At 44.9% G+C, this 26,218-nt stretch overlaps 1 protein-coding gene across 2 annotated transcripts in view; it reads left to right on the top strand.

Moving 5' to 3' along the window:
- The window catches only part of CLSTN2 (calsyntenin 2), a 613,123-nt gene extending 587,226 nt beyond the window's left edge, over positions 1-25,897 (top strand). For both annotated transcript variants that reach the window (XM_072792507.1, XM_072792508.1), the window contains exons 12-17: positions 891-1,108; positions 11,306-11,476; positions 11,941-12,086; positions 12,193-12,316; positions 13,021-13,205; positions 15,015-25,897. In XM_072792507.1, coding sequence (XP_072648608.1) covers positions 891-1,108; positions 11,306-11,476; positions 11,941-12,086; positions 12,193-12,316; positions 13,021-13,205; positions 15,015-15,215 — 1,045 coding nt within the window. In that variant the 3' untranslated portion in view covers positions 15,216-25,897. The remainder of the gene's footprint in view (positions 1-890; positions 1,109-11,305; positions 11,477-11,940; positions 12,087-12,192; positions 12,317-13,020; positions 13,206-15,014) is intronic.
- Positions 25,898-26,218: the final 321 nt, after the last annotated feature.

Here is a 26,218-nt window from a genome sequence, read left to right as displayed (position 1 = left end):
CCACTGGAGTCCACCCAGCCTACCCAGAGCATCCATCTGGGCCCCGGGGGCTCTTGCAACCTAGGTCTTTGGCCTAGAGAAGCCGCGGAGAGTGCCAGTGACTCACATGCCTGATGGAATCTGATGAGGGTGTCAGATCTGCCAACATTTACTGAGCTCCAACCACGATGCAGGCTCTGGGGTCGGCTTCTTTGCTATATGTCATCACATTTGATCCTTACTACTCTAAGATAATTATCATCAACCACATTGTATAGATGGAGAAACCGGTTCACAGGAGTCACACCTTGCCCAGGGTCACCCAAGCCCATTATGCCAGAGCCAGGCCATGGACCTTATCTGACTTGCCAGGCATTGCTCATGGGGTCACATCATCCCACCTTCCAGGTATTTCTGTGGCAATGTATCAGGAGAAGAGAGTGTGATCAGTAGCACTCAGCACATCTGCAACAGGGGCACGGTGGGATCTCCTTGTAGAGAGACAACATATACAAGCGCAGGAGAGTTCGGCCCTGGGGTCTCGGCGAGGTGCCCGTCACCAGCCAGTTAGGCAGCAATTTGCTTACCAAATCCTAATGCACATACCAAGCAGTTGCTAATTAATATTGCTGCTGATTACTTTGTTAAAGGATAATTAAAGGCTTAACAGTTACTTGTTGCTTATATAGAAGATTCCCATTTCTCCCAGAAGCCAATCTTCTTTAAGTCCCTAGATTGTTATTAGTTCTGACTATAATGTGGCTTTAAATCTGAATGTCTGTTGACACCCTCAGAGTCTCTGAGGTACCTGGCAAGGACTAGAGGGGGTTGTGTGTATCCTTGTCCATGGCCGCGTGAAGGATGCTTTTGTCGCTCACTCTTCAGCGCTGTGACCACAGCTGTTTTCCCAGGTGCTTTGGAGAAGATGTGTGCATCAGCGTCCCCGACGTGGATGCCTATGTGATGGTGCTGCAGGCCATCGAGCCCCAGATCAGCCTCCGTGGCACAGACCGCCTCTGGAGACCTGCTGCCCAGTTTGAAAGTGCCCGAGGGGTGACCCTCTTTCCCGACCTCAAGATTGTGAGCACCTTCGCCAAAGCCGAGGCCCTAGGTGACCTGAAGACCACAGGTACGGATGCGTACTAGGTTGTGGGGTGGGATCGGTTCGCCCAGCCATGTCACGTGCCGCTTCAGGACAGTGGCGCTGCTCACCACGGCAGGGAATTTCTAATAGCAAAGCAAACAAAGCTGCAAGCAACACAAATAACAGGAGGGAAACAAACCATTTGGCAAATAATTGGTCCACCTGCGTACGTGAGGTGATGTTGGAGGGAGAGTATTTATGTCAAATGGTAAATGAAAGAAAGCAAAATGCAAATTACAGAGGGCCCACCCACACACACACACACAGGAAAATGTCAAGAAGAAAACACACCTATCGCTAGCAGTGCCGTTCTCTGAGACACAGAAGAGCCAGTTTGTCTCTGCTCTCCTTCACTTTGCTGCAAATGCAAAATGTTCAATAGTAAACATGTATTATTTTGATAATTGGAAGAACAGCTAAAGAGGCACAAGGAAAAAATTCTAGCTGCACCTTAATATACACCCAGTAAAAGTCAGGTGATCCAGCAGCATTAGTCTCAGCTCTCAGGAAACTTTGCAACACATCTATCCTTGGGAGGGCCACCCGACGGAGGTGGAGTAGTTGAGATGATCTGCTGGGAGAGACAGTTGCATGGAAAGCTACGGTGCTCTCAGCTGTCGGAGAGGGAGGGGTGACGGGAAGGAAGAAAGGGAAACCCAGGACTCAGATCTACAGGGGAAATACTCATTTAACCGTCCTCTGCAGCCTCCTCCAGGAGCAGACTTCCAGCTCTCCCTCCCTCCCTCCCTCCCAAAGCAGCTGCTAATGATGTGCTGGCACCAGTGGGCCTGAGTCCCTGAAGGGCTGCCCCTCTAACAGTCCTAATTACTCACTGCCTTAAACCACCATGGTCCCTAGCGAATGGGATGCCTCAAAAGGTAGCTTTTCTTAGCTCATGGTAATAGATAGTGTCTTACCAGGGGTCCCTGCCAGGACAGGGCTGTTTCCTAGCGACACCCCCCCACCACCACCAGGTACATTAGGGCCTGTGATCTTTCCCTTCCCCTCATTTGTAGAATAATCATTATTATAGATGCTTTAAGAAAGCAGGCTCATGGCATGTGCCACCAGGGCTCAGTGACCCGCCCCAGCATCATTTGCTGCCCCTACTGACCTCCTCTTTGTGCTGTGTCAATACCAAAGACAGGCGAGTCCCCAATGTACAACACCCCCTCACCTCTGTGTTCTCCCCTTTGCTAGTGCCCTACCCTCTGCCTAGAAGGTCCCTGTCCCTCCCCATCCATGTGACTGCCGGCAAACATCTCCACCGCCAGCACTCTCTCCCCTAGACTGGGCTAGCTCTCCAGCTCTGTAAGCCCTCCAGTGACCGATGCTTCTGTGTCACGTCACATGCACATTTGCTAGCCCTCGGTGGCAGTGATCTGTTAATTAAGCCAAACCAGGGGCTCCGTGAGGGCTCAACTGTGGCTGATTCACCTCTAAATGCCTGAGCCCAGCACAGTCCCTTCAGCACCGTGGGAATCAAGAGAAATACATACAGATGGAAGACAGAACTTATAACGCAGCCACAGGAGAACAAGAAAATAGGCACAGCGTGCCCCCTGCCTAGCGTGAGCAGTGAGCCAGCCACATGGGGAGGCAGGAGAGAGGCTGACTTAAACCCACGTGACAAGCTGGCAAAAAATTCCAGAAACCACGCAAAGGCTATTTGAAATCCAGATACACATATGCTATCACTAATGATAGGTCTTAAGTGTAGATTAACACAATTTTAGATTCTGCCAGTGAAACGTGAAGCCACTGGGATTGACAAGCATCTAACAATTAAGCATATGAAGTTATTTAGAATAATGTATATCTAGTGAGAGCAAAAAAAATATTTTTGGTGTCACGAAAACATTAAAATAGAAAATAATTATTTAAAATAATTCTCTTCAATAAATCCTTTTTAAATTTCTATTTTCATAAATATTTTATAGTATACAAAATATATTAGTCCACTTCATAAATAAATAAGTATACATATTTAAATGATCTCAGTTCAGAAATTTTTCCCAGAAAGGCTACAAGATCAAAAACATTTGAAGACTACCAGCCCAAAGGTTATGGATTTATAAACTATGGAATCAGAAAGTCATGGCTTTTGTCTCCGTTCTTCCCCTAGTATCTGTGCAATCTGCCCTACTCCCTGGACCCTCTACTTAATGTTGGTGAAATGGGGATAATAATAATACCCCATTTACTATCTATCTGTTAGGATTGTTTGCACAATGCCTGGTCCATAGCAAGCACCCCCATAAATACCAGTCAATTTTATTATTTTTTTAAATCCAGTATAGTTAACATACAGTGTCATATTAGTTTCAGCTCTATAATACAGTGATTCAACACCCACCCAACACTTCACACACCCAACAAGTGTACTCCTTAATCCCCACCACCTATTTCACCCACCCATCCCCTTATCCACCTCCCCTCTGGTGACCATCAGTTTGTTCTCTATAATTAAAGGTATGCTTTCTGGTTTGGTTCTCTTCTTTGTTCATTTGTTCCTTAAATTCCACATATGAGTTAAATCATATGGTATTTGTCTTTGAGTGCATTTCAAGATCCATCCATGTTGTTGCAGAATGACAAGATTTCATTCTTTGTTATAGTTTAATAATCCATCGTGTAAATATGTATATGTGCGTGTGTGTATATATATATATACACATATATGTGTATGTATGTGTGTAAATACACACACACACACCACTTCTTCTTTATCCACTCATCCATCAATGGACACTTGGGCCGCTTCTGTAATTTGGCTATTGTAAATAATCCTGCAATAAAAGTAGGGGTGCATAGGTCTTTTTAATTTTTTTTAAAAAAAGGTTTTATTTATTTATTTATGAGAGACACAGAGAGAGATAGAGAGAGACAGAGACACAAGCAGAGGGAGAAGCAGGATCCATGCAAGGAGCCTGATGTGGGACTCGATCCCGGATCTCCAGGATCACGCCCTGGGATGAAGGTGGCACTAAACCACTGAGCCACTCGGGCTGCCCTGCATAGGTTCTTTTTAAATTAGTGTTTATGGATTCTTTGGGTTAATACGTAGTAGTGGAATTATGGGATCATATGATGATTTTAAATTTTTTTAGTAATCTCCATAGTGTTCACAGTGGCTGCACCAGTTTCCATTTCCACCAACAGTGCATGAGGGTTCCTTTTTCTCCACATCCTCATCACTTATTGTTTCTTGTGTTTTTTATTTTAGCCATTCTGACAGGTGTGAGGTGATGCCTCATTGCGACTTTGATTTTTTGTGTGTGTGTGACTTTGATTTACATTTCCCTGATGATGAATGATGTTGAGCACCTTTTCATGTGTCTGCAGCCATCTATCTGTATGTCGTCTTTGGAAAAAATGTCTTTTCATGTCTTTTGACCTTTTTTAATTGGATTATTTGTTTTGGGGGTGTTGAGTTGTATGACTTCTTTATATATTTTGGATACCAACCCTTTATCAGATAATGTCATATGCAAATATCCTCCCCACTCAGTAAGTAATCTTTTAGTTTTGATGATTGCTTCCTTTACTGTGCAAAAGTCTTTTATTTGATGAAATCTCAAGTTTGTTTTTGGTTTTGTTTCCCTTGCTTCAGGAGACATAACAAGCAAGTTTTTTTCTATGGCCAATGTCAGAGAAATTACTGGCTGTGCTCTCTACTAGGATTGTTATGGTTTCCAGTCTCTCAGTTAGGTCTTTAATCCATGTTGAGTTTATTTTTGTATGTGGTATAAGAAGATGTTCCGGTTTTTCCAACAATATTTGTTGAAGAGACTGTCATTTTCCCATTGTACAGTCTTGTCTCCTGTTTTATAGATTAATTGACTTATAAGCATGGGTTTATTTCTGGGCTCTCTACTCTGTTCTATTGATCTATGTGTCTGTTTGTCTGTTTTTGTGCCAGTACCATAGTGTTTTGATTACCACAGCTCTGCAGAATATCTCGAAATCTGGAATTGTGATGCCTCCAGTTTTGTTGTTCTTCTTCAAGATTGCTTTGGCTGTTCAGGGTCTTCTGTGATTCCATACAAATTTTAGGATTGAGTTTTATAGTTATGTGAAGAATGATGTCAGTGTTTTTTTTTTTTAAGATTTTATTTATTCATTCAGGAGAGACAGAGAGAGGCAGAGATATAGGTAGAGGGAGAAGGAGGCTCCCCACGGGGAGCCCAACATGGGACTCAATCCCAGGATCTCAGGATCACACCCTGAGCCAAAAGCAGAGGCCCAACCACTGAGCCACCCACACATCCCAAATGAGATTGTTTCTTTCTTTTTCTGATTATTAGTGTATGGAAATGCAACAGATTTCTGTATATTGATTTTGTATCCTGTGACCTTACTAAATTCATTTATCAGTACTAGTTGTTTTTTGGTGGAATCTGTAGGGTTTTCTATATATAGTATTAGGTCATCTGCAAATAGTGAAAGTTTTACTTCCTCCTTACCAACTTGGATGCACTTTCTTTCTTTTTGTTGCCTAATTGCTGTGGTTACGGCTTCTAGTACTGTGTTGAATAAAAGTGGTGAGAGAGGATATTCTTGTCTTGTTCCCAATCTTAGGGACAAGCTCTCAGTTTTTCACCAATGAATATCATGGAACTGTGGGTTTTTCATGTGATGTAACTGTGGGCTTAATTAACGTTGAGGTATCTTCTCTCTAACCCTACTATCTTGAGGATTTTTATCATGAATAGATGTTGTACTTTGTCAAATGCTTTTTTTGCATCTATTGAAATAATCATATGGTTTTCATCCTTTTCTCTTGTTGATGTGATGTATCACATTGATTGATTTGTGAATATTGAACACCCTTGCATCCCAGGAATAAATCCAACTTGATCATGGTGAATGATTTCTTTAATGTATTGTTAGATTTGGTTTCCTAGTATTTTGTTGAGGATTTTTGCATCCATGCTCATCAAAGATATTGGTTGGCATGTACTTTTCTTTTTTGGTAGTGTCTTTATCTTGTTTTGGTATCAGGGTAATGCTGACCTCATAGAATGAAATCTGGATGCTTTCCTTCTTCAATTTTTTTAGAATACTTTCAGAAATATAGGTATGCTCTTTTTTATTTTTTTTTAATTTTTGTTTATTTATGATAGTCACACAGAGAGAGAGAGAGGCAGAGACACAGGCAGAAGGAGAAGCAGGCTCCATGCACCGGGAGCCCGACGTGGGACTCGATCCCGGGTCTCCAGGATCGCGCCCTGGGCCAAAGGCGGGCGCCAAACCGCTGCGCCACCCAGGGATCCCTGAACTCTTTTTTTAAATGTTTGATAGAATTCACCTGTGAGGGGCAGCCCCGGTGGCGCAGCGGTTTAGTGCCGCCTGCAGCCCAAGGCGTGATCCTGGAGACCCGGGATCGAGTCCCGCATCGAGCTTCCTGCATGGGGCCTGCTTCTCCCTGTGCCTATGTCTCTGCCTCTCTCTCTCTCTCTAAATGAATAAATAAATAAAATCTTAAAAAAAAAAAAAAGAATTCACCTGTGAGGCCATGTGGTCTTGGACTTTTGTTTGTTGAGAGGTGTTTGATTACTGATTCAATTTCACTGTGATAATTGGCATGTTCTATGTCTTCCTGATTTTCTATTTCTTCCTGATTCTGTTTTGGGATGTTCTATATTTCTAGGAATTGATCCATTTCTCCTAGGTTATTTGTTGGCATATGATTTGTCATAATATTCTCTTATAAACCTTTGTATTTCTGTGGTGTTGGTTGTTATTTCTTTTTATGATTTGATTTTAGCTCTTTTTTTTTTTTTGGATGAGTGTAACTAAACGTTTATCAATTTTTGTGATCTTTTAAAAAAACCAACTCTTGATTTCATTGATCTGTTCTAATGTTCTTTCTAGTTTCTATATTATGTATTGCTGCTCTAATCATTATTACTTCCTACTGCTAGTTTTGGATTTTGTTGTTCTTTTTCTAGTTCCATTAAGTCTATAGGTGTAAGGTTATTTGATATTTTTCTTCCTTCTGAGGTTGGCCTGTATAGCTAAAACCTTACTTTTTATTTTTTTTTAATTTTTATTTATTCATGATAGTCACGGGGGGGGAGGGGGGCAGAGACACAGGCAGAGGGAGAAGCAGGCCCCATGCACTGGGAGCCCGACGTGGGATTCGATCCTGGGTCTCCAGGATCGCGCCCTGGGCCAAAGGCAGGCGCCAAACCGCTGTGCCACCCAGGGATCCCCGCTACGCCACCCAGGGATCCCAAAACCTTACTTTTTAGAACCACTTTTTGCTGTATCCCAAAGGTTTCAGACTGTTGTTTTCACTTATTTCCATGTATTTGTTTTATTTCCTCCTTGATTTCATGGTTGAACCATTCATTGTTTAGTAGTACATTATATAACCTCCATGTGTTTGTGGTGTTTCCAGATTTTTTTCTTGTGGTTGGTTACTAGTTTCATAGCATTGTGGTCAGAAAAGATGCACAGTATGACTTTGATCTTTCTGAATTTGCTGAGGCTTGTCTTGTGGCCTAATATGTGATCTATTCTAGAGAATGTTCCATGTGCACTTGAAAGAATGTGTATTCTGCTGTTTTAGGATGAATATATCTGTTAGATCCATCTGGTCCAATGTGTCATTCAAAGTCACTGTTTCCTTGATGACTTTCTGTTTGAATAATGTATCCATCAATGTAAGTGGGGTATTATAGTCCCCTGCTATTATCTTTCTATCGATTACTTCCCTTATGTTTGTTACTAGCTGCTTTGTGTATTTGGGTGTTCCCATGTTGGGTGCATAAATATTTATAATTGTTATATCTTCTTGTTGGATTAGTCCCTTTGTGATTATTGAATGTCCTTCTTTGTCTCTTGTTACAGTCCATTTTTTAAAGTCTATTTTGTCAGATACAAGTATTGCTATTCTGGCTTGTTTTTCACTTCCATCTGCATGATACATGCTTTTTCATCCCTTCACTTGCAATCTGCATGTGCCTCTATGTCTGAAATGAGTCTCTTGCAGGCAGCATATAGATGGGTTTTGCTTTTTTATCCATTCCCTCACTCTGTCTTTTCACTGGAGTATTTAGTCCATTTACATTTAAAGTAATTATTGATAGGTGTACTAATTGGCCATTTTATTACTTGCTTTATGGTTGGTTTTGTAGTTCTCCTCTGTTCCTTTCTTGCTCTCTTCTCACATGGTTTGTTGGCTTTCTGTAGTGATATACTTGGATTCCTTTCTCTTTATGTTTTGCATATGTATTCTGGTTTTTGATTTGTGGTTACCATTAGGTTTATAAATAACATCTGCATATAGCAGTCTAATTTAAGTTGGTCACTTTAGTTTGAACTCACTCTTTACTCCTATCCCCCCACCCTCACATTTCAGGTATATAGTGTCATACTTTACATCTTTTATTTTGTGAGCCCCTTGACTGATACTCATGAATAACTTATTTTTACTGCTTTTATGGTTCTTTTTTTTCTTGCTCCTTATGGTCTTTTCTGTCCACTCAGCAAATCCCCTTTAACATTTTCTGTAGGACTGGCTTAGTTGTCATAAATTTCTTTAACTTTTGTTTTTCCAGGAAACTCTTTATCTCTCCTTCTTCTGAATGATAGCCTTGCTGGATATAGTATTCTTGGCTGCAATTTTTTTTTCCTTTCAGTACTTTGAATATATCATGCCACTCCCTTTTGGCCTGCAACCTTTCTACTAAAAAATCAGCTAGTATCCTTATGGGTTTTCTTATATGTAACCGTTTTCTCTTGCTGTTGTTAAAATTCTCTTTTCAGTGCCTGGTTGGCTCAGTTAAAAGAATCAGACTCTTGATTTTGGCACAAGTCCTGATCTCAGGGTAGTGGTCAGGCTCTACATTGAGCATGCTACCTGCTTAAAATTCTCTCTTCCTCTGCCCTTCCCCTCCTGCTCACATGCTGTCTCTAAAATATAATTAAATAAAATTCTCTATCATTATTCTTCACCATATATTCTGTGTCTTGGTGTGGACCTCCTTGTTTTGATTTTGTTGGGGTCCCTCTGTGCCTCTTGGATCTTGATTTCTGTTTCCTTCCCCAGATTTGGGAAGTTTTCAGCTGTAATTTCTTCAAGTAAATTCTCTGCTCCCTTTTTTCTTCTCTTTCTAGCTCCCTAGAATGCAAATGTTATTATCTTTGATGGTAACACTGAGTTCCCTATGTCTCTTTTCATTTTTATTCTCTCTCTTGTTCATTTTCTCCTGTTGATTGCTTTCCATTATCCTGTCCTCCAGATTGTCGATCCATTCTGCTTCCTCTAGTCTATGTATTACCTCTATATATTTTTAATTTCATTTATTGGGTTCTTCATTTCTGATTGGTTGTTTTCTGTCTCTTTGTTGAAGATATCACTGAGGTCCTCCACTCTTTTCACCAGTCCACTGAGTATCTATGACCATTACTTCAAATTCTACACCCGAGATATTGCTCTTCATTTTTGTTTAGGTCTTTCATTTGGAACACATTCCTCTCTCCTCTCATTTTGTCTAACCCTCTGTGTTGAAAAAGTCAGCAAGGCCTCCTGCTCTTGAAAGTAGTGGCCTTATGAAGAGGTCCTATAGTGCCCTACAGTGTCCCCTGTTCACCAGAACCTGGCGCTTCAGGAGCATCTCTATGTGTGTGTTGTGTGTGAACTACTGTTGTGGATGAACTGCTTTTTGCCTTCAGCCCAGTGGTCTGCAACGACTCTCTTTGCCTGCTGTGGGCAGGGTTTGGTCCCTATGGTGTTAGCCAATCTGGGCCTGCCTTGGGCTTGAGTTGAGTCAGACCAGGCATTTGCCAGAGATGCAGTAGCATCAAGCTGCAGGTGTTTTTCCTGTGTTGTTCCTTAGGAAGCTTTTGTTGGTGGGTGGGGCCTGTAGTCAGACCAGATATCTGCCCCTAGCATACTGCTGGGGCTGCAGTTCGGGTATGTGTTATCATCCCCTTTCCCCAGGAAAGGAATCCCTTTTGACTAGTGCTGGTCCCTTCTAGGGCTGCTTGCATACTTCCGGGCTTGTGGCACCACTTTGGCTGGGCTCTGGCCAAGATCATATTGGAGGGGGTTGATCAGCAGGAGAACTTGGTGCAGGCCCCTTGGTTTTAGGAAGATTTATGCAAGTTTGCTGTGAGTAGGAACCTGGAGTGGAGGCCTGGCTGAAAGGGGCATGTCTTCAGGAGAACCTAGGAATGGTTGCACTGTTAACAAGTTAGGTAGCATGTGTGGGCACTGTGCTTGTTCCCTCAGGTGTCTGTGTCTAGGCTGCGGAGCAGGGGAGGGAAATGGTGCCTACATGTTCCTTTGTTCTTGTAAGAGTCTCCCAATAATCTCTGTCCCTTCAGCACATGCTCTGAAATTAGTAAACCTCCCTCCCATATACTCCAGGCATTTTTCAAACTGCTGCTTCTATGCTGTATCTCCATGGGATGAGGTAAGCTTAGGGTCCTCCTCCTCCTCCATATTCCACAGAAGTCCCAATCAATTTAAATTAGGACTGTCAATGTGTCACTCAGACATCCCTTTGGGAAAATTGGGGTCATACATTCAGGCCAGGATTGCTAGACTGACCAAAGCGTTGTCAATTAACCAGTTTACTTAATCGTTTCATCATATTAATAATGCTTCTCCATTTGTGCAGTGTGTACCAATATGCTCCATATGAGCCACTGGATTAAGTACTGAGGAATTGGTCGTTAAAAAAAGGAAAGAAATAAATAAGAACAGTGCCCCTGCACTTGAAAACCTCAGGGTCTGCTGGGATGACAGATACACCATGAACACATGGGGAAAGCTAGGAGAGCATGGTAGAAGGGCACTTACCACTGTCCCCGAAAGAGAAATATCCCTTATTGAGCACACTAGGTCTGTCTTCAAACTTCTCAAGACCCTCATCCTCTTTACAGATAGGAAATTGAGAGGTAGGTAGTTTCTCCAGTCCTATAAGTATCTTAGTGGCTGGTATTCAAATTCACATATTTTGACTACTCATGCTCTTCACAGAAATCCATGCCACCCAACCTCAGGGCATTTGTCTGAGCTGTGGAGGTGGTGGTTGGGATAACACAGCCTCTTCTCCTGACCCACTTTAACCCTGGGATGCAGTCATGGAGGAGGAAGGTGACACACAAGCCTGCTGTCTGAGTTGTCCTCATGCCTGTGTTTCCCATATGTCTGTCTTCCCTCAGCACCCAAATCAGCAGTCTTAGAAGAAATGCTTCACAACTTAGATTTCTGTGACATTCTGGTGCTTGGAGGGGACCTGGACCCAAGACAGGAGTGCTTGGAGCTCAACCACAGTGAGCTCCATCAGCGACACCTGGATGCCACCAACTCCACAGCAGGCTACTCCATCTACGGTGAGACCACAATGTGCCGCATAACCTGGTGCTCTCCTCTCAGAGTGCCCTCATGCTGGAGTCATGAGTATGATGGTGCTCTGTCACCTGTGGAGAAGGGGTCAGAGTAGGGATCCTTGACCTCAGAGCATGAACTTCTAGCCTCTCCGTCACTGAGCTACTCCAGCATCTTGAGGACCTCTTCTGTAGAAAGTAGGTGCATGCTTTCTCTTATACTGTTTGACCTCAGCAAATTTCATAGCAGCATTTGACAGACTGAGGCCATTCTGGTCAGAGCCTAATGTATTTCAAAATCCTGTGGGTCAGTTCAATTGGCTCCTTCTGTGTCCATACATTTGTCTGCCCCTAAACAACATTTCAAGTTCTTACCCTAGACAAATTCAAGAGAACTGCAAGTCCCAGCAGCCACATCCTACCTCCCCCATCTTCTACCTTCTTATGACAGGGATGGTCTCTTGGCACAGGTGTGGGCTCCATGAGCCGCTATGAACAGGTACTGCATCACATCCGCTACCGCAACTGGCATCCAGCTTCCCTTGAGTCTCGGCGGTTCAGAATCAAGTGCTCAGAACTGAACGGGCGTTATACCAGCAATGAGTTCAACCTGGAGGTGAGTGGGTCCTGCCATCATTAGGGAATTTCAGAGTTATCACTTGTTCCTTGTTTTGGCCCACCTGCCACTCCTGGTCAGCAGCACCTCTCCTTGCTCTTCCTAGGTCAGCATCCTCCATGAGGCCAGAGTCTCAGACAAGGAGCACGTCAACCACCTTATTGTGCAGCCTCCCTTCCTGCAGTCTGTCCACCACCCTGAGTCCCAGAGTAGCATCCAGCGCAGTTCAGGTAGGTGGCCTGGGAGGAAGTACCTCAGGATATCAGGCAGTCATTGTGATTCAAGACCATCCACTAACAGGTATGGTGCAGCAGCCATAGGTGCCCAGAAATGAAAGAGGAACCCAGGACTGGAAAAGATGTGGGTCCTGCCTCTGAGATATTCACAGACTCAGTAGAGGGCTAGTCAGGGAAAGATTCACTATCTAGCATAACAGAGGTCAGTACAAAGGGCTACGGTGAAGTCTTCCAAGTCCTTTGAGGCCTCAGAACCACTTTCTCTGAGCCTCTTCATATGCAAGTGCACACATGGGCGCGCGCACACACACACACCTGCACACCTTACTTCAGTTCCAGTCTTGCCATTTGTATTACTGTCTGGTGAGCACTGTGTTAGTCCCTGTGAAATTCCACAGTGCCTGGCTCTCAGTGGAAGGCGCCCTAGAATTTGAGGGGGAAAGCAAAAGATAGAAGAGAACTTACATCAATCATTTGCTTTATTCCTCACAATTACCCATGGGGTGAGAATTATTCAATCCATTATAGAGATGAAGAAAATGAAGCCCATACAGAGTAAGGTGCTGGCTCAGAGTTCCACAACTGAGAAGCAGTAGGGCAGGTTTTAGCCTGCACGTGGATGTTTCATTCATACTCCATCCCAAGACTGAGCTAGTCCTTCCGTTCACCACATCATGTGGATTCCTTCCTCGTTCCAGTGGTCCCAAGCATCGCCACAGTGGTCATCATCATCTCCGTATGCATGCTGGTGTTTGTCGTGGCCATGGGCGTGTACCGGGTCCGGATTGCCCACCAGCACTTCACCCAAGAGACGGAGGCTGCCAAGGAGGCGGAGATGGATTGGGACGACTCTGCGCTCACTATTACAGTCAACCCCATGGAGGTGATCCTCATATAGGGGCTGGGATCTTGGGGCAGGAGGCTTCCCCTCCATCAGCTCCATCTTCCCTGTGCTGGCAGCCCTGCCCCAACTAGCCCAGCCCCACTGACCCTTGCCTTCTCTGAGCACCTTCAGCCCACTCCACCTGCATGGACCATACTCTCCCACCAGCTGCATTCAGTGCTTAAAAATGTGTGAATTGCTCTCACCCTACAAGCAGAACCAGACATTTCTTAAGGCACACAGCCATGTGGTGTCTATCCCTTGCCTCCCCCATAGTATTTAACTCAGAGCTGACTAACACTTAAAGACTCAGTATTGAATTTTTGATTAACAGTGTAAATTAGATGGCTTTGCTCCGTGCTGCCTACAGAGCTCACTTAAAGGCTCAGAATAGGTTAAAACAAAAATACAACAGCAATAGCTGCCCTTCATAGAGCCCCTCATCATGCCAGACACTGCACAGGGTGTTCTGTATACACCATCCCACTTCCCAAGGTAGGAACCAACTCCGAGAGAAAGTCAAAGTGCTCAAACTTATATAGCTGATAATGGCAGTGCCAATATTCAACTCAAGGTTGCCAGACCCTAATGTCATATTCAGTTAGCCAGCAACCTCCAACATCCACCCATGAGGGTCTAAGGCCCAGGTCTGGACATATGAATATCTAAGTACCCTGCGGGCTGCCCATGGGTCCTGGGTGGTGGTAGAGGCGGGACTAGAAAAGCAGGGGAAGATCAACAGTCACTGAGGAATGAAGATTGTCCCAGCTGGGTCCCCAAGATCCTCCTGAGTTGGCCTCATGCTCCAGTTTCATAGCCAGCAGGCTGATGCTCAGCTTCCTTCTCCTAGCATAGGTTGTACATAGAATGCTGTGTGTACTAGTTGGGGACACCAGCATTTCCACCTCAGAGAACTTGAGCCTCAGCTGTGGGAAACAAGCCCCTGTGCCTGGATCAGAGTCCTGGCAGGAGTGTTCTCACTGAGGGGCTAACCTGCTAATGCCAGCCATCAGTGAAGCATGAGTAGGGAGAGCCATTGAGGCTGGAGTGTTCAGGAAAGATTTCCCGCAGGAGGTTAGCCTAAGGAAGGCTTTGAAGAATGGGTTAGGGTGGGGGTGGGGTAAGGTAGAAAAGAAGCTGCTCCAGGGAGGGGATGCAACCACACAAGGGCACTTGCATCTTACGGCTGTTTCATTACCTTAAAACATAAATCCAGAACTAAGATTTTGCTAGAATCACCAAAAACCTAGCTGGGGGTAGGACAGGAATAGAACTGGAAAAGATGGTGAGGGGGGAGGCATGGAAAATGAGGACCATGAACTTTGTCCTTCCCAGAGGAATATTTCTGAGGAGCAACACACCTGAGTCTTGGCTTAGAAGACCTTCTGCTCCCAGCAAATATAATCTCACCTGGAAATGGGCTGTAAGTGTAAATGCCATGCTCTTACTGAGAAGCAAACACCTAAGACTTAGCTCCATACAGACAGGTGCCAGGAACGCCAGAAAGCAAACGGCTCATTCAGTGATGGAAGGGACTGGCTTTGATATCTTGTGTTTAAAACCCACCATTTACCTTGAGTCCAGGTCTTGGAATTCACTATTTCTTCTTCGTCCTTAGCCCTCTGATTTGCCTTTCACCAGAGGACCTCACATCCAGGACGCCTGTCCCCAGGCCCATGGGTTTAACATGAAGGAAAAGGAATTCAAAGGGCCTGAAATGTTCCCTTAGTGGAGGGAGAAACATGTAAGTTCCAAAGTGGGTTCTGCTCAACCCCTGATGAGCATGTCCCTTTTCTCCCCGACATCCAGAAACATGAAGAACCAGGGCGTGGGGAAGAGGAGACTGAGGAGGAGGAGGAAGAAGTGGAGGAAGACATGAGCTCCAGCAGCAGTGACTCAGAGGACAGCGAAGAGGAAGAGGAGGAGGAAGGGATGGGCAAGGGCAGACATGGGCAGAGTGGAGCCAGGCAAGCCCAGCTGGAGTGGGACGACTCTGCCCTGCCCTACTAGTGCCCAGCTGTCTGTGCCCACCCAGTGTCCCTTTTGTAAGCCCCACCTGATATACGCCTGAGTCTATCACCTGTCGCCTCTGATTTCTATGACAAGTCTGGGCAGGCCTTCCCCAGCGTCCTGGAAGTCACCCTTTATTCCTTGGGTACTCCCTAGGGAGGGTCCAAGAAGCCCAGGGTCATCATTAGTGGAGACTTCAGGGTGGACTTTGCCCTGTAGCCCCTACTTCTGCCCTGGACTCACCTAGCATCCTGTCAGCCAATCTGCAGAATTCTGCCTTTGTTCTTCTTTGCAAGGAAAAAGTCAGCCTTTATGTCACTCACCTCCCCCGGGCTCCCTGTGCCCAGGGCCCTTGGGTTCCAGCTCACTGTGCGTGCACCTGACCCCGTCTCCCCTTCCACACAGACCAGCAGGTTCTTCTCACCTGACTTTTCAGGTGGGTTCACGTGGGCGAGGTGGTCAGACTTCACACGTAAGAGGTCTTCAGTCCTTAATACTCTAAAAGAAAGTCTTTGTTGAGGCAGATTTAACATATAGGGAAAGGTTCACATGCACGCACACCCACATGCACACATTCGCTCTCCCCAGTTTGGAGAGCCTTTCCCTTTGTCCTTTCTGAGGTCACATAAGGTTAGATGAAAAGTCCAAAACCAAGACTAGGTCTTTGGCCACAGCAGGGCCTGGGCCCCAGCCAAAGCTCTCTGTCAACCAGGCTGCCACCACATGACATCACAGGAACCAGCAAGCACTCTGCAGAGGTACTGCCTCAAGCAACAGTGTGACAAGCCTGCAGCCAGAGACCAGAAGGAAGGGCTAATAGGATGAGCAGCTGGGCACTATGGTGGGCACAGATCTGGGAGATGGGGGTGGCTGGGGTCTTCCCAGCCAGAGGGAAGCCAGAGGTGGACAAGGCTCTCAGCATCTAGTCTGAGGGTCCCTCATCACCTGTTTCACACTGTTTTGCCTTCTGAGCAAATTCATCCCTCTCCGATGTATTAGAACCAGCATGAACTGCACCAAATCTAAAATGAAAGTTTGGAGATTTGAATGTTAGGAATTAGGAGCATATCTGTGATAGTAACAGCTGCTGCTGTATTCTTCTAAAAGGAGCAGTGCTTTGGGTGGAGGGCAAATATATCTGAAAATCTAATTTTTTTCTTCTTGTTTCAATAAAATCTTTTCCACCTCCATCCTAACATGGACACCTTGTAAGGAGAGAACAGTTGCTATAGTAACTTGTCTGTGCTCTTTTGTGACCAGAGATTAGCAGGCAAAAACAGGGCCATTCTAGGACTTCCACAAGGCTCTGAGACCGTCTTTGTTTTGAATGTACAAAGGATAAAGCCAGAGACAATCTGTCCCTGTCCTCCCACCCTCCCCCTGTTGTTCATCCCATACTGGCAGAGGCACAGAGCTGGCCCCTAGTCACAGGGGCATTCAGGTTCAAAAGTAAGTTGAGAATCTGTTCATTCTACTCACCATGTCACTAAAATAGAGTTTAAGGGGGACCATCATGAATGACCTCTAGTTTGAGCTCCACCCAACGAGGATCCATGAGAGGCCCCTGCAAGCTTCTGATTGAAGAAAACTACCTGATGCAGCTTTTTCCACCATCAAAAGTGATTTTTGCACTCTGTTCCCCCCCTTTGAGCCTCACCATAACTCTGTCAGGGAGTTGGGACACCTATTGTCAGGCCTATTTTGAGTAAACTGAAGTTCATAGCTTCAGCATCTTGTTCAGAGTCACTCAGAGGTAGAGACAAGACCAGACTTCCCACCTGCCACTCTTGGTCCAGTGCCCATAACCCTGCTTCTACTTATATTTATGCAGCTCACAAGCATTGTTGAGGACCTACTATGTGCTAAGCACTCAACCAGCAGCCCTAGGAGATGCTAAAGCTGAGTAAGATTGGGTGAATTCTCCCAAGCAAAATGCTCTATCAGGTTGTGTCTGCACAGCTACAAGAGCTATAATCTCTAACACTGCTTAGTCTCCATAATCCCTTTCATTAAATAAAAGATTCTCCAGTTGGGCATTTAGGAGCTAACAGAATTCTATCAAAATTATGGCAGTAAAAACCAAATTTATGGTTTTTCAATTTTTTTTGTTATTCGTAAGATAAAATTTGATGTTGCAAGTTTTTAAAATTCTAGTTAATATATAGTGTAATTAGTTTCAGGAGTAGAATTTAGTGATTCATCACTTACACCACCTGGTGCTCATCACAACCAGTGCTTTTTCAATCGGATTTACATTTAAAATATCTGAGTCTTTACACAGTCTTTTCAGTTTGGTTGGGGTGAGAAGGGGTTACTCATGCCTTCCGGCTATCTCCAATGGCTGTATCACTTCTGGTTGAGGAAGCTAATTGGGCCCTAATTTAGGGATTATGGGGGCGGAGGGAGCAGGTGAAAGTGGCACTTGGCTAGGGATGCAGAGTTGAATCATTTGTGACTGGATTGATGTAGAGAAACAATGGGAACAACAAGTCAGGACCCTCTCCATCAACTGTTGTGCCAAGTCACACTGTGTGTCAGCTCAAAAGATGAGACACTTGAAATACTGCTGGGTCAATGGGCATTTATCATGTTCCCAAAGCCGTACTCAACAAGGAGTGGTTATATAGAAGTAGCAGAAGCTTCAGAGACCATTCAGGTGAGTAGTAATTTAACTTGCTCTACACCAGATATTCTAATAAAGTGAAAAATGTCATCAATCAGCCCAGCATGTTCCAGGCTCCATATGCTGGTATCCAGGAACCAGAACTCCCAGATGGCCTGTACACCATGCAGCCTCTCATCCAGACATCAGAGGCAGCAGGTGCAGGCTCATATCCCAGAGGAACAGCTGACCAGTTTGGCCACAGGCCAGACCATTGCTTATCTTGCCAAGAGGATGACCAGATTTTGCTCTCTGGAGCTGGGAAAGAGATAGGCTGAAACCTCTCAAGTGACTCAGGTGACAGGGAGGGAGAGGAAGAGGAGGTTGAAATGGAATAGGCCAATACAGACTGAGCTGCCCAATGGAGTAAAGCAATCAACTAGTTGGTCAGCTGTCTTAATAACAAAAGTAATTCTAGTAGGTTAATCAAATGCTTTGAATTTGACCAAGGCCCAAATGTAAGTAGGTAACAAAAATATGATTTCAGGGGATCTTATTTCATTATCATTTTCTTAAATGTTCTCAATCATCCTATCAAGCAGGGTTTAGACTACACAACTCTGCAGGTAGCAAGAGCTATACCTAGTGGACACAGATCCTCCAGGAAGAGGGCTCCTAGTGGGAAGCAATGTCCTCCATGCCGGTACATACAGCAGATGTCAGCAAACTTTATCTGGAAAGAGCCAGATAGTAAATATTTTAGGCTTTGCAGGGCATATGGTCTCTGTTGCAAGTATTCAACTCTGCCACTGTCGCATGAAATAAGCCACAGACAATACATAAATGAATGGATATGGCTATGTTCCAAAAAAAATTATTTATGAATACTAAAAGAGCAGAAATTTGAATTCATATTTTTACATATCATGAAATTTTATTACTCTTTTTCAATTTTTACTTTCAACCATTTAAAATTTTAAAAACTCTTGTGAGCCCATGGGCCATACAAAACCCAGCAGCCTGCCTGATTTGGCCTTGGGTCACAGTTTGCATACCTCTACCATACATTCAAGGAAAGCAGCCCTTCTATTTACCAAGAGAAAGTAAATTGCTATCTTAGACCCTTCCTCATCCACCCAGGGGTCTTTGCCTCCAAAATGAACTACAAACAACTCCACGGCCCTTAATTAAGTTTTAAATGTTCATGTCCCAGCAAGAAAATGACAACAAAAAAACACCTGCTACCCGTCAAATTGACTTGAACGCAGATAAGCATTCATCAAGAACTCCAAGCCCTGAGTGCCCAAACTGACTGACCACTGAGTGCTAACCCCCTTGGGCTCAGGGACAACTCCCAGGCACAGCGCCTTCCCAGCATGACTCAGCCCATAATGATTTCTAAGCAGGGGTGTTCATTATCTCAGACTGATTTCCATTTCGGCTCTATTCATGCCATTGCTCTAAAAATGATCCTAAAGACTTTTGACTGTTTGAATCAATAGCAACATAATCAGTAGAAAGCCCTACCCAGCACATTTCAAAATTAGCACTCTTCATGGCTCTATAATTCAATATTAGCAAGAGGAAGAAAAGAGAACTTTTTCTTAATCATCCTCTCATTGAAATTAACTAAATCAGTTTTACCAAAAAAAGTGAGGGCATGAGTTTAATTCTTTGAAAGAATTTACAAGTGAAAAGTAGATGGTTTTCAGGTAGGATCATTCTTGGGCCTTTGGGGTATCCACAAAGCCTCCGTGAAATACTCTGGAGGGCTACGGACGGTACAGGATCCTCTATCTGCATCAGACTTTTATCGAGGCTGACAAGCCAAAGCCCTTGGCACAATTTAATTTTCATGTAATCACTTTCTGCTGCCCAGCTGTAGGCAAAGGAAATGAACAGTGAAAGTTTTAAAGTCTACTCCAGCACTTTCATTTCCCTGCCTTTATTTACTTTATTTTATAAATTTATTCTGTACCTACTCTATAGATCTTGCTCCAGTTTTCCTTTTGGCACCAACTACAAAGGGAAGTTGGCTTTACAAGGGCTGTGGACTAGAAGTCACACTTGACTCTATCCCAGGAAGGTACAAAGAGACACAAGAAGTTATCTCCACCAGCACCCCAGAAAGCAATCAGACATTCCCTGGATGCCATTAGTGAACAGATGGGATTCTGTGTTTGCAGCTACGTTCAATGTAATTCAGCAAATCCTTGCTGAGTACCCATGGTGTGCCAGGCCCCGTGCCAGAAATGAGGGAATGGTAGATGAATGAGGTGTGGCCCTGCCCAGGGAAGTCTCTCGGTCTCATGAACTGTTGGCAGGCTTCCTTTGTGAGAGCAGTGGAGACTGATGCAGACAGAAGTTTGGAGTTGGGGGAAGGGAGTAACTTGCTCTGGCAGTTCTCCACCCTAAGTTACATGGCAGGTGTGATTCTGGGAGCCCTCACACACATTGCCAAGGCCAGCGGAGGAGAGCACTAGGGAGGCAGGCAGTGCTTTCCTAGATGTTCCTAATTCTTCCCCAGCCTGACCCAGGTCACTTATGGATGAAAGCAAGTCACCCTGCCCACAAGGTGGATATCACGTGGCTGATGATTGAGAATCCGTGAAACTACAAAGGAAGTTCTTTCGTATGAATGGCAGGCAGGCAGACCTGGAAAGTAAGCCAGATACAGGGGCTGGTATGTGCCAAGTTCAAAGACATGAAAAGCATGACATGAGGGAAGACCTCTGAGGCCTGAAGTCAGAGCTGAGGAGGGAAGAAGGGCTTGACTTTGCTAAGGGCCACAGGACACTGTAGAGCAGAGATTCCCAAGGAGCGCCCTGGACCAGAGCATCAGCTAGGGATGAGTGAGAAATGCAAATGCACAAGATCCACCCAAGAGCTACTGCATCAGAAACCATGGGTGGCACCCAGTGGTGTATGTTTCAAGGCTCTCAAATCCTGATGCACTCTAAGGTTTGAAAACCACAGATGTGGAGTATGAGAATAATTTTCACTGGCACTGGGAGGAGATGATTAATAGGATAAGAGAGTCAATTACTAGTGAGAAGAGAAGGAGTCAAAGCAGACCATTCTATGAACCCTGTAGGGCCCTCTAGACTCTAGTCCATACTCCCTGAAGCAGTGATATTTTTTAAAAATATTTTATTTATTCGTGAGACAGAGAGAGAGAGGCAGAGACATAGGCAGAGAGAAAAGCAGGCTCCATGCAGGGAGCCTAATGTGGGACCTGATCCTGGGACTCTAGGATCATGCCCTGGGCTGAAGGCAGACAGTCAACTGCTGAGCCACCCAGGCATCCCTGAAGCAGTGATTTTAAGGAACCTTGGGCCACGTCCCAACTCCACTCCTCTCCTAGGGCATGATCCATCTCCTGCTGGTCTGGCCCCTTTAATCCTAGAGAGACACATAGTCTAGGGGAGGCTGTAGTGAGGCCACCCATCCCTAAGGAGACTGCCTTCCAGATTCCCATATATAAGCAGCCTCCTGAAGGGCCATGTATTAGAGGAAATGATTAAACTGTAGCAGTGTCCTTACATCACCAGGAGAACTGGTCCCCACAGAGCATCTATGCTGTGGAGCCACCAGGGCCTACAGAGAGTGGCGTGGGGTCATCCAAGGACACTGCCAGCTTTACTGTGGTGCTGCGCCTTCTGTAATATGACTGGGTCATGCAGCGTCACAATCCAAACACAAAATTGGATGGAGAATGAATGGCTTTTCTTGGAAGGGCAGTAACTCATTCTGGATGTTACTAAAAGTAGAAAACAAAACCTAAAACAAACCTGCAGCATTCTCTACAGGTGGAATCTGTGTTGGTCTTCAAATCTCTAAGACCTGCAAAGGTATCAGTCTCCACCAATTCCCTTTTCCCCTACCTCCCAGAAGCCAAAGATCTGCCAATTATTGATTTAGGTTTTTGATTCATGGCTTAAACTCTGCAAAGATCTAGAACCTTTCGGGAGAAACAAGTTGACATTCTATCAGTCACACCTACCTGTGGTGCAGAATCTGTCCTCATGTAAGGGTTTCTGAGACTAGGAGTCAGAGAACTGGAACACTGGGCCTTGGAGTGGGAGGAGAGAGGAGGAGTGGGAGGGAGGGGAACCCAGACACATGGCCTTGGAAAGCTGGCACCTGCTGTATAGTTTCTAAGAACCCAGTTCCCTCTTGATCAAAGGCACATTCCTGGTCCTGTCAGCCCTGTCCTAGCTGAGTCCTCCCCCAAATGCCCTCAAGGATACCTCCATGTCTCCAGCCTAGTTTATGGAAGGGTCTTCTGATTAAATGGTCAATCAATCCCCTGAGACCACAGTGACCATATCAAGAACAACCATCTCTAACACATTAGATTGTGCTAAAAAGAACCAACGGTTTGCCAGTTGTTTGTGAGAAGCAAAGGAGAGAGCAGACCCAAGAGGTGAAAGGAAAGTTTCTTCCTGTTCACATCACTTAGGTCCAGAAGAATTTTCTTCTCCAGCCTGGTCTCTGATGCGACATCTCTCTCCCAAGACCTTAAGACAATTTTGTTTCCCTGAAGTTAAGTCACTTATTACAAAGTCCCCTATGGGACAAAAAGACAAGGGATGGGATGGCAGGACGTGGGTGGAGAGGCCTTAGGTAGTTCTGGGAGCAGGATGGGCTCTGTTCTCATTGAGAAGCTTATATCTGTATCCAGTCAGACAGAAGGGTCAGGAGCTCCAATCTAGCCAGAACACCAGGTGGAAAGAAAGAATATGAGGGATATTTATTGGGAAGAATGGGCACAGAGGAGACCCCCAAGATATGTCACTGTGCAAGCCATACTAGTCATTTACATTTGTCAGAAACAGGGGAGGACTGCATCCCAATATCAGCTAGTCCCTCCCATTTTAAGCCCCAAAGAGGTGCTGCTACGTCTGGACCACTGAGATGATCCATTTCAAGTCAGAGTCCCATTCCATGAGGACTGTCAGTTGCACCCACTGGGGACCCTGACCAGGCACCAGAAAACATGGCTGTGTGAGGCTGTATGGCCCCTCAGCTCTTGCCGCCTCTGCTGTCACAGGCCCTCATCAAGGCAAGAAGTGTCACTCACTTATCACAGCACATAGCCCATAGCATGGGCTTGATAAATGGTGAATTAAACAGAATACCAGAGATCACCTAACCTCAGCAAATGCACAGGATGTGAAAAATTAAGATGCTTCCATAGAAAAAGACTCCTCCATCTTTTCTCTTAGTATATAGGTCAGAATCCTTCATAAAATCAGAGCAAGGAGAAGTAGGAGTATATCTAGGGGCAGGAAAAGAACAAGAATGGAGTTCTTTGGAGAGTGGCCCCTTGCTAGCTCACTAAAAGGTGCCCCTAAGCCCAGAGCAGCTGGAGGGGCACTGGTAAGCCCACCTGCTCCATCCTCAGGTCCTGAGTCACGATGCTGCCCAGGAAGGAGGACGTCCTAATCTGTTAATCGCCCTAGTCTTGTGCTACTCTGCAGCTCCTTTCAGCAGATTTGATGCAGAGATCCATCAAGATGAAGCTCAACCCCCAACAGCCGAAGGAAAAGAGGGCAATAGAGGTGAGAAGAGCCAAAATGCAGGCAGTGTGTATTAATCCCAGGTGACAAAAACATGCCGACTTTAACATCTGTTTGCTTTTATCTTGAAATGAAAATGCATCTCAGCTATCCAGACCTTTTTTTCTGAGCATTTCAGAACATAAATGGGACATACACACACACACACACACACACACACACACTCATGGTAAGGGTTCTTTTCCCCAGCAGAAAGAGCTACCAAAGAAAAGAGCCCATAGGTTTTCTCTATTTGCAGAATCAGGGAATCAACTGCAGGTCTCAGCTACTAGAGTCCAGCCTCTTTGAAAAAGGGAGGGGAAGGGCCAGGAGACAGCTGCCTTAGGAAGGGTTCACTGGGGCCTCTGTGAGAAAGGGTTCTGGTTGGGCCTGTGGGTCACAGATAGGAATGTAATGTGCACACCCCTGCAGACAAAAGTCCATCCATCCTGCGCAATGTGGAATATACCCCTTAGCTCCTCCCTTGTCTGCAAAGGAGCCATCAATGTGCAGGATTCAGAAGATGGCATGCACATCTTTGCTTGTAAACTTCAAGTGGTGGAAATAAGGCAAAAGCCTTTTGGAGATTAGGAAGTTAGACTTGATATCCAGGGCTGATCACTCAAAAGGCAAAAAAAGAGATTGACGGGAAAGCTGACTCAGAGTTAGAGAGGGAACAGGTGAGGCTAGAGAAGAGTGACGGAACAGGAACACCCTCACCTGGGAAGCCAGAGCATTGCTCTATACTGAAAGCTGTATCCAAGTTTCAGCAAACTATGGGGAAGCCTGGCCATGTGACCCTGAGGCAATCAAATCAATGCCTCCAAAGTCAGACCTATTCGAAGGTGATTTCATTCTTAATTGAACTAGTCACAATGGATCAATCCACCTGATTGCTTCCAGCCTGACCTCGGTGGCTTCCAAAAAAAAGTTGTTGATGCCCTGAGCTGGACAGCAGAGAAGGAAATTGAAGAAAACCAGCCAGTGAATTTAGAAAAGAAACTGCATGTAGAAGTTGGTTGTTTTCAAAGATATCCATAGGTATTAGAGTTAGGTGTGTTATGTTATCGGCATGGACATTATAATGTCAGAAAGGTAAGATTCAGAATGACTTGGTGGGACATTCACTTGGAAAATTAGTTAATGTGTTAAATATAAGCTATCAGGGAAAAGTAGGCTAAGGGCAGCAATTATGTGCGTCATATGCATAAAATACAGAAATAAGTAAGATATAAAGATGTCAATGGTCCCAACACATTTTCAGTTCCTTAGAAGCACAGGTTTGGGTGTTACACTTTTTCTTACTGTTCTCATTTACTTTTAGCTCTCAGAGCACTGGGAACAGTGCCTGGCACATAGTAGGAGTTTAGTAAGCATTGGAAAATGGAAGGTCCAACTTGTCGCTACATGGGACTCAGTACTCACTATACACCCAATTAAGTGAGCCACAGGGAAGCAAGTCAGCCACATCCCCCTCCTAGATCATTACACCTCGGCTGAGGAGAAGCTTGCATGAATTCAAAGATTCAGAACAATGTCCAGCTGGCTGCAGGCACTGGGTCTGGCTCTTGCCGGGATGCTGTACAGAGTGGGCCTATATCACTTAGGACGCTGCACATAGTGGGTCTGTATCACTTAGACCTCATCTGCATAACACCTAACAAGCTATTTCTACAGGGAACAGGACTGAGGGCTCCCCTCCTATTGCTTCTGCCATTTCCTAAACACTTGTGCAATGCTGTGGAGTTGTGCCAACTTCGGGTACAATTCTAGAACTAAATATAATGATTCTGGGCTCAGCCAGTCTCAGAGGTCTAATGATTCTTCTCTCAGCTCTTCCCATCACCCATATCTGGAGATGCCACCTCAACAGGTGGGCCCGTGTATGTATACCTGATACACGTCCACCTCTGAGCTCTTTCAGCTGCCTCAAAAAACTGACTCCTTTTAGTCTAGAAAATGTGTTTATTTGCTAAATATACTAGTGTGTATGATGTGAAACAATGCAAACTTTGGACTATCTTGTTAGAAAGACTGTATGCATTTATAGAATTTAATTTCAGGAGAGCACTTTATCATCTTGCTCAATGAATGAGGTTGCCCAATCACAGATGACCAGAGAAAATGCCCCTTCTCCTCCCTACACCTATGAGCCCCTCCCCTGATCTAGTCCCTGCCTAATTGAGCTGTCCTGTCCACTTCAGGCTGATGCAGAGTGAAGGGCGCTGAGAATCTCCATGTATATAAAGATATAGGAAGAAAATAAGAACCACCACAGGAATCTGTTGGGCTTCTTCCCATGACTGTGATTTTATCCATATTTGAGTCACAAACTTTACATTTCTAACAATTAAGATTCTTGCAGTTTCCAAGTAATTTGTTAAATGCCTATTCGACACAGACAGATATTTATTTTCAGCCTTGACTTGTAAATGCCTACAAACTGATTCATGCTGGTGGTCGTTACGACACTTTCTGTGAATTGGTGAATAAATATGATTTTAGAATTTCACAGTAAAGATGACCTCTGAGAGTTTTTATCCTTCAGACTATTTGATGAGGCAAGGTGCCGAGAACTGCTTAGCTGGGTCAACATTCTTTGGAGCTCTATCCTAAATCCTTGCATGGGGAAGAGAGGGGTGTGGGACATGAGGGGTGGTAACATGGCAAGCTGGCCCCCGTCAGGCCTCCCTTAGGGTACCCTGTTACACCCAGAATACAACTCTGCAGCATTGTTACTGGAAACCAGTACAAAGACAAGCCTCCTGTACTTAGTGCCTACAAGTGCTGGAGCCCTTTGTGTCTGGTCTTAATTAATCTTTGGAGCTACGGGCATTGCC

The sequence above is a fragment of the Canis lupus genome, chromosome 22, assembly GCF_048164855.1.
Source record: "Canis lupus baileyi chromosome 22, mCanLup2.hap1, whole genome shotgun sequence".
Classification (NCBI taxonomy): domain Eukaryota; kingdom Metazoa; phylum Chordata; class Mammalia; order Carnivora; family Canidae; genus Canis; species Canis lupus.
Note: the sequence above shows the minus strand (reverse complement) of the source record. Positions and strands in the feature narration are given on the sequence as shown.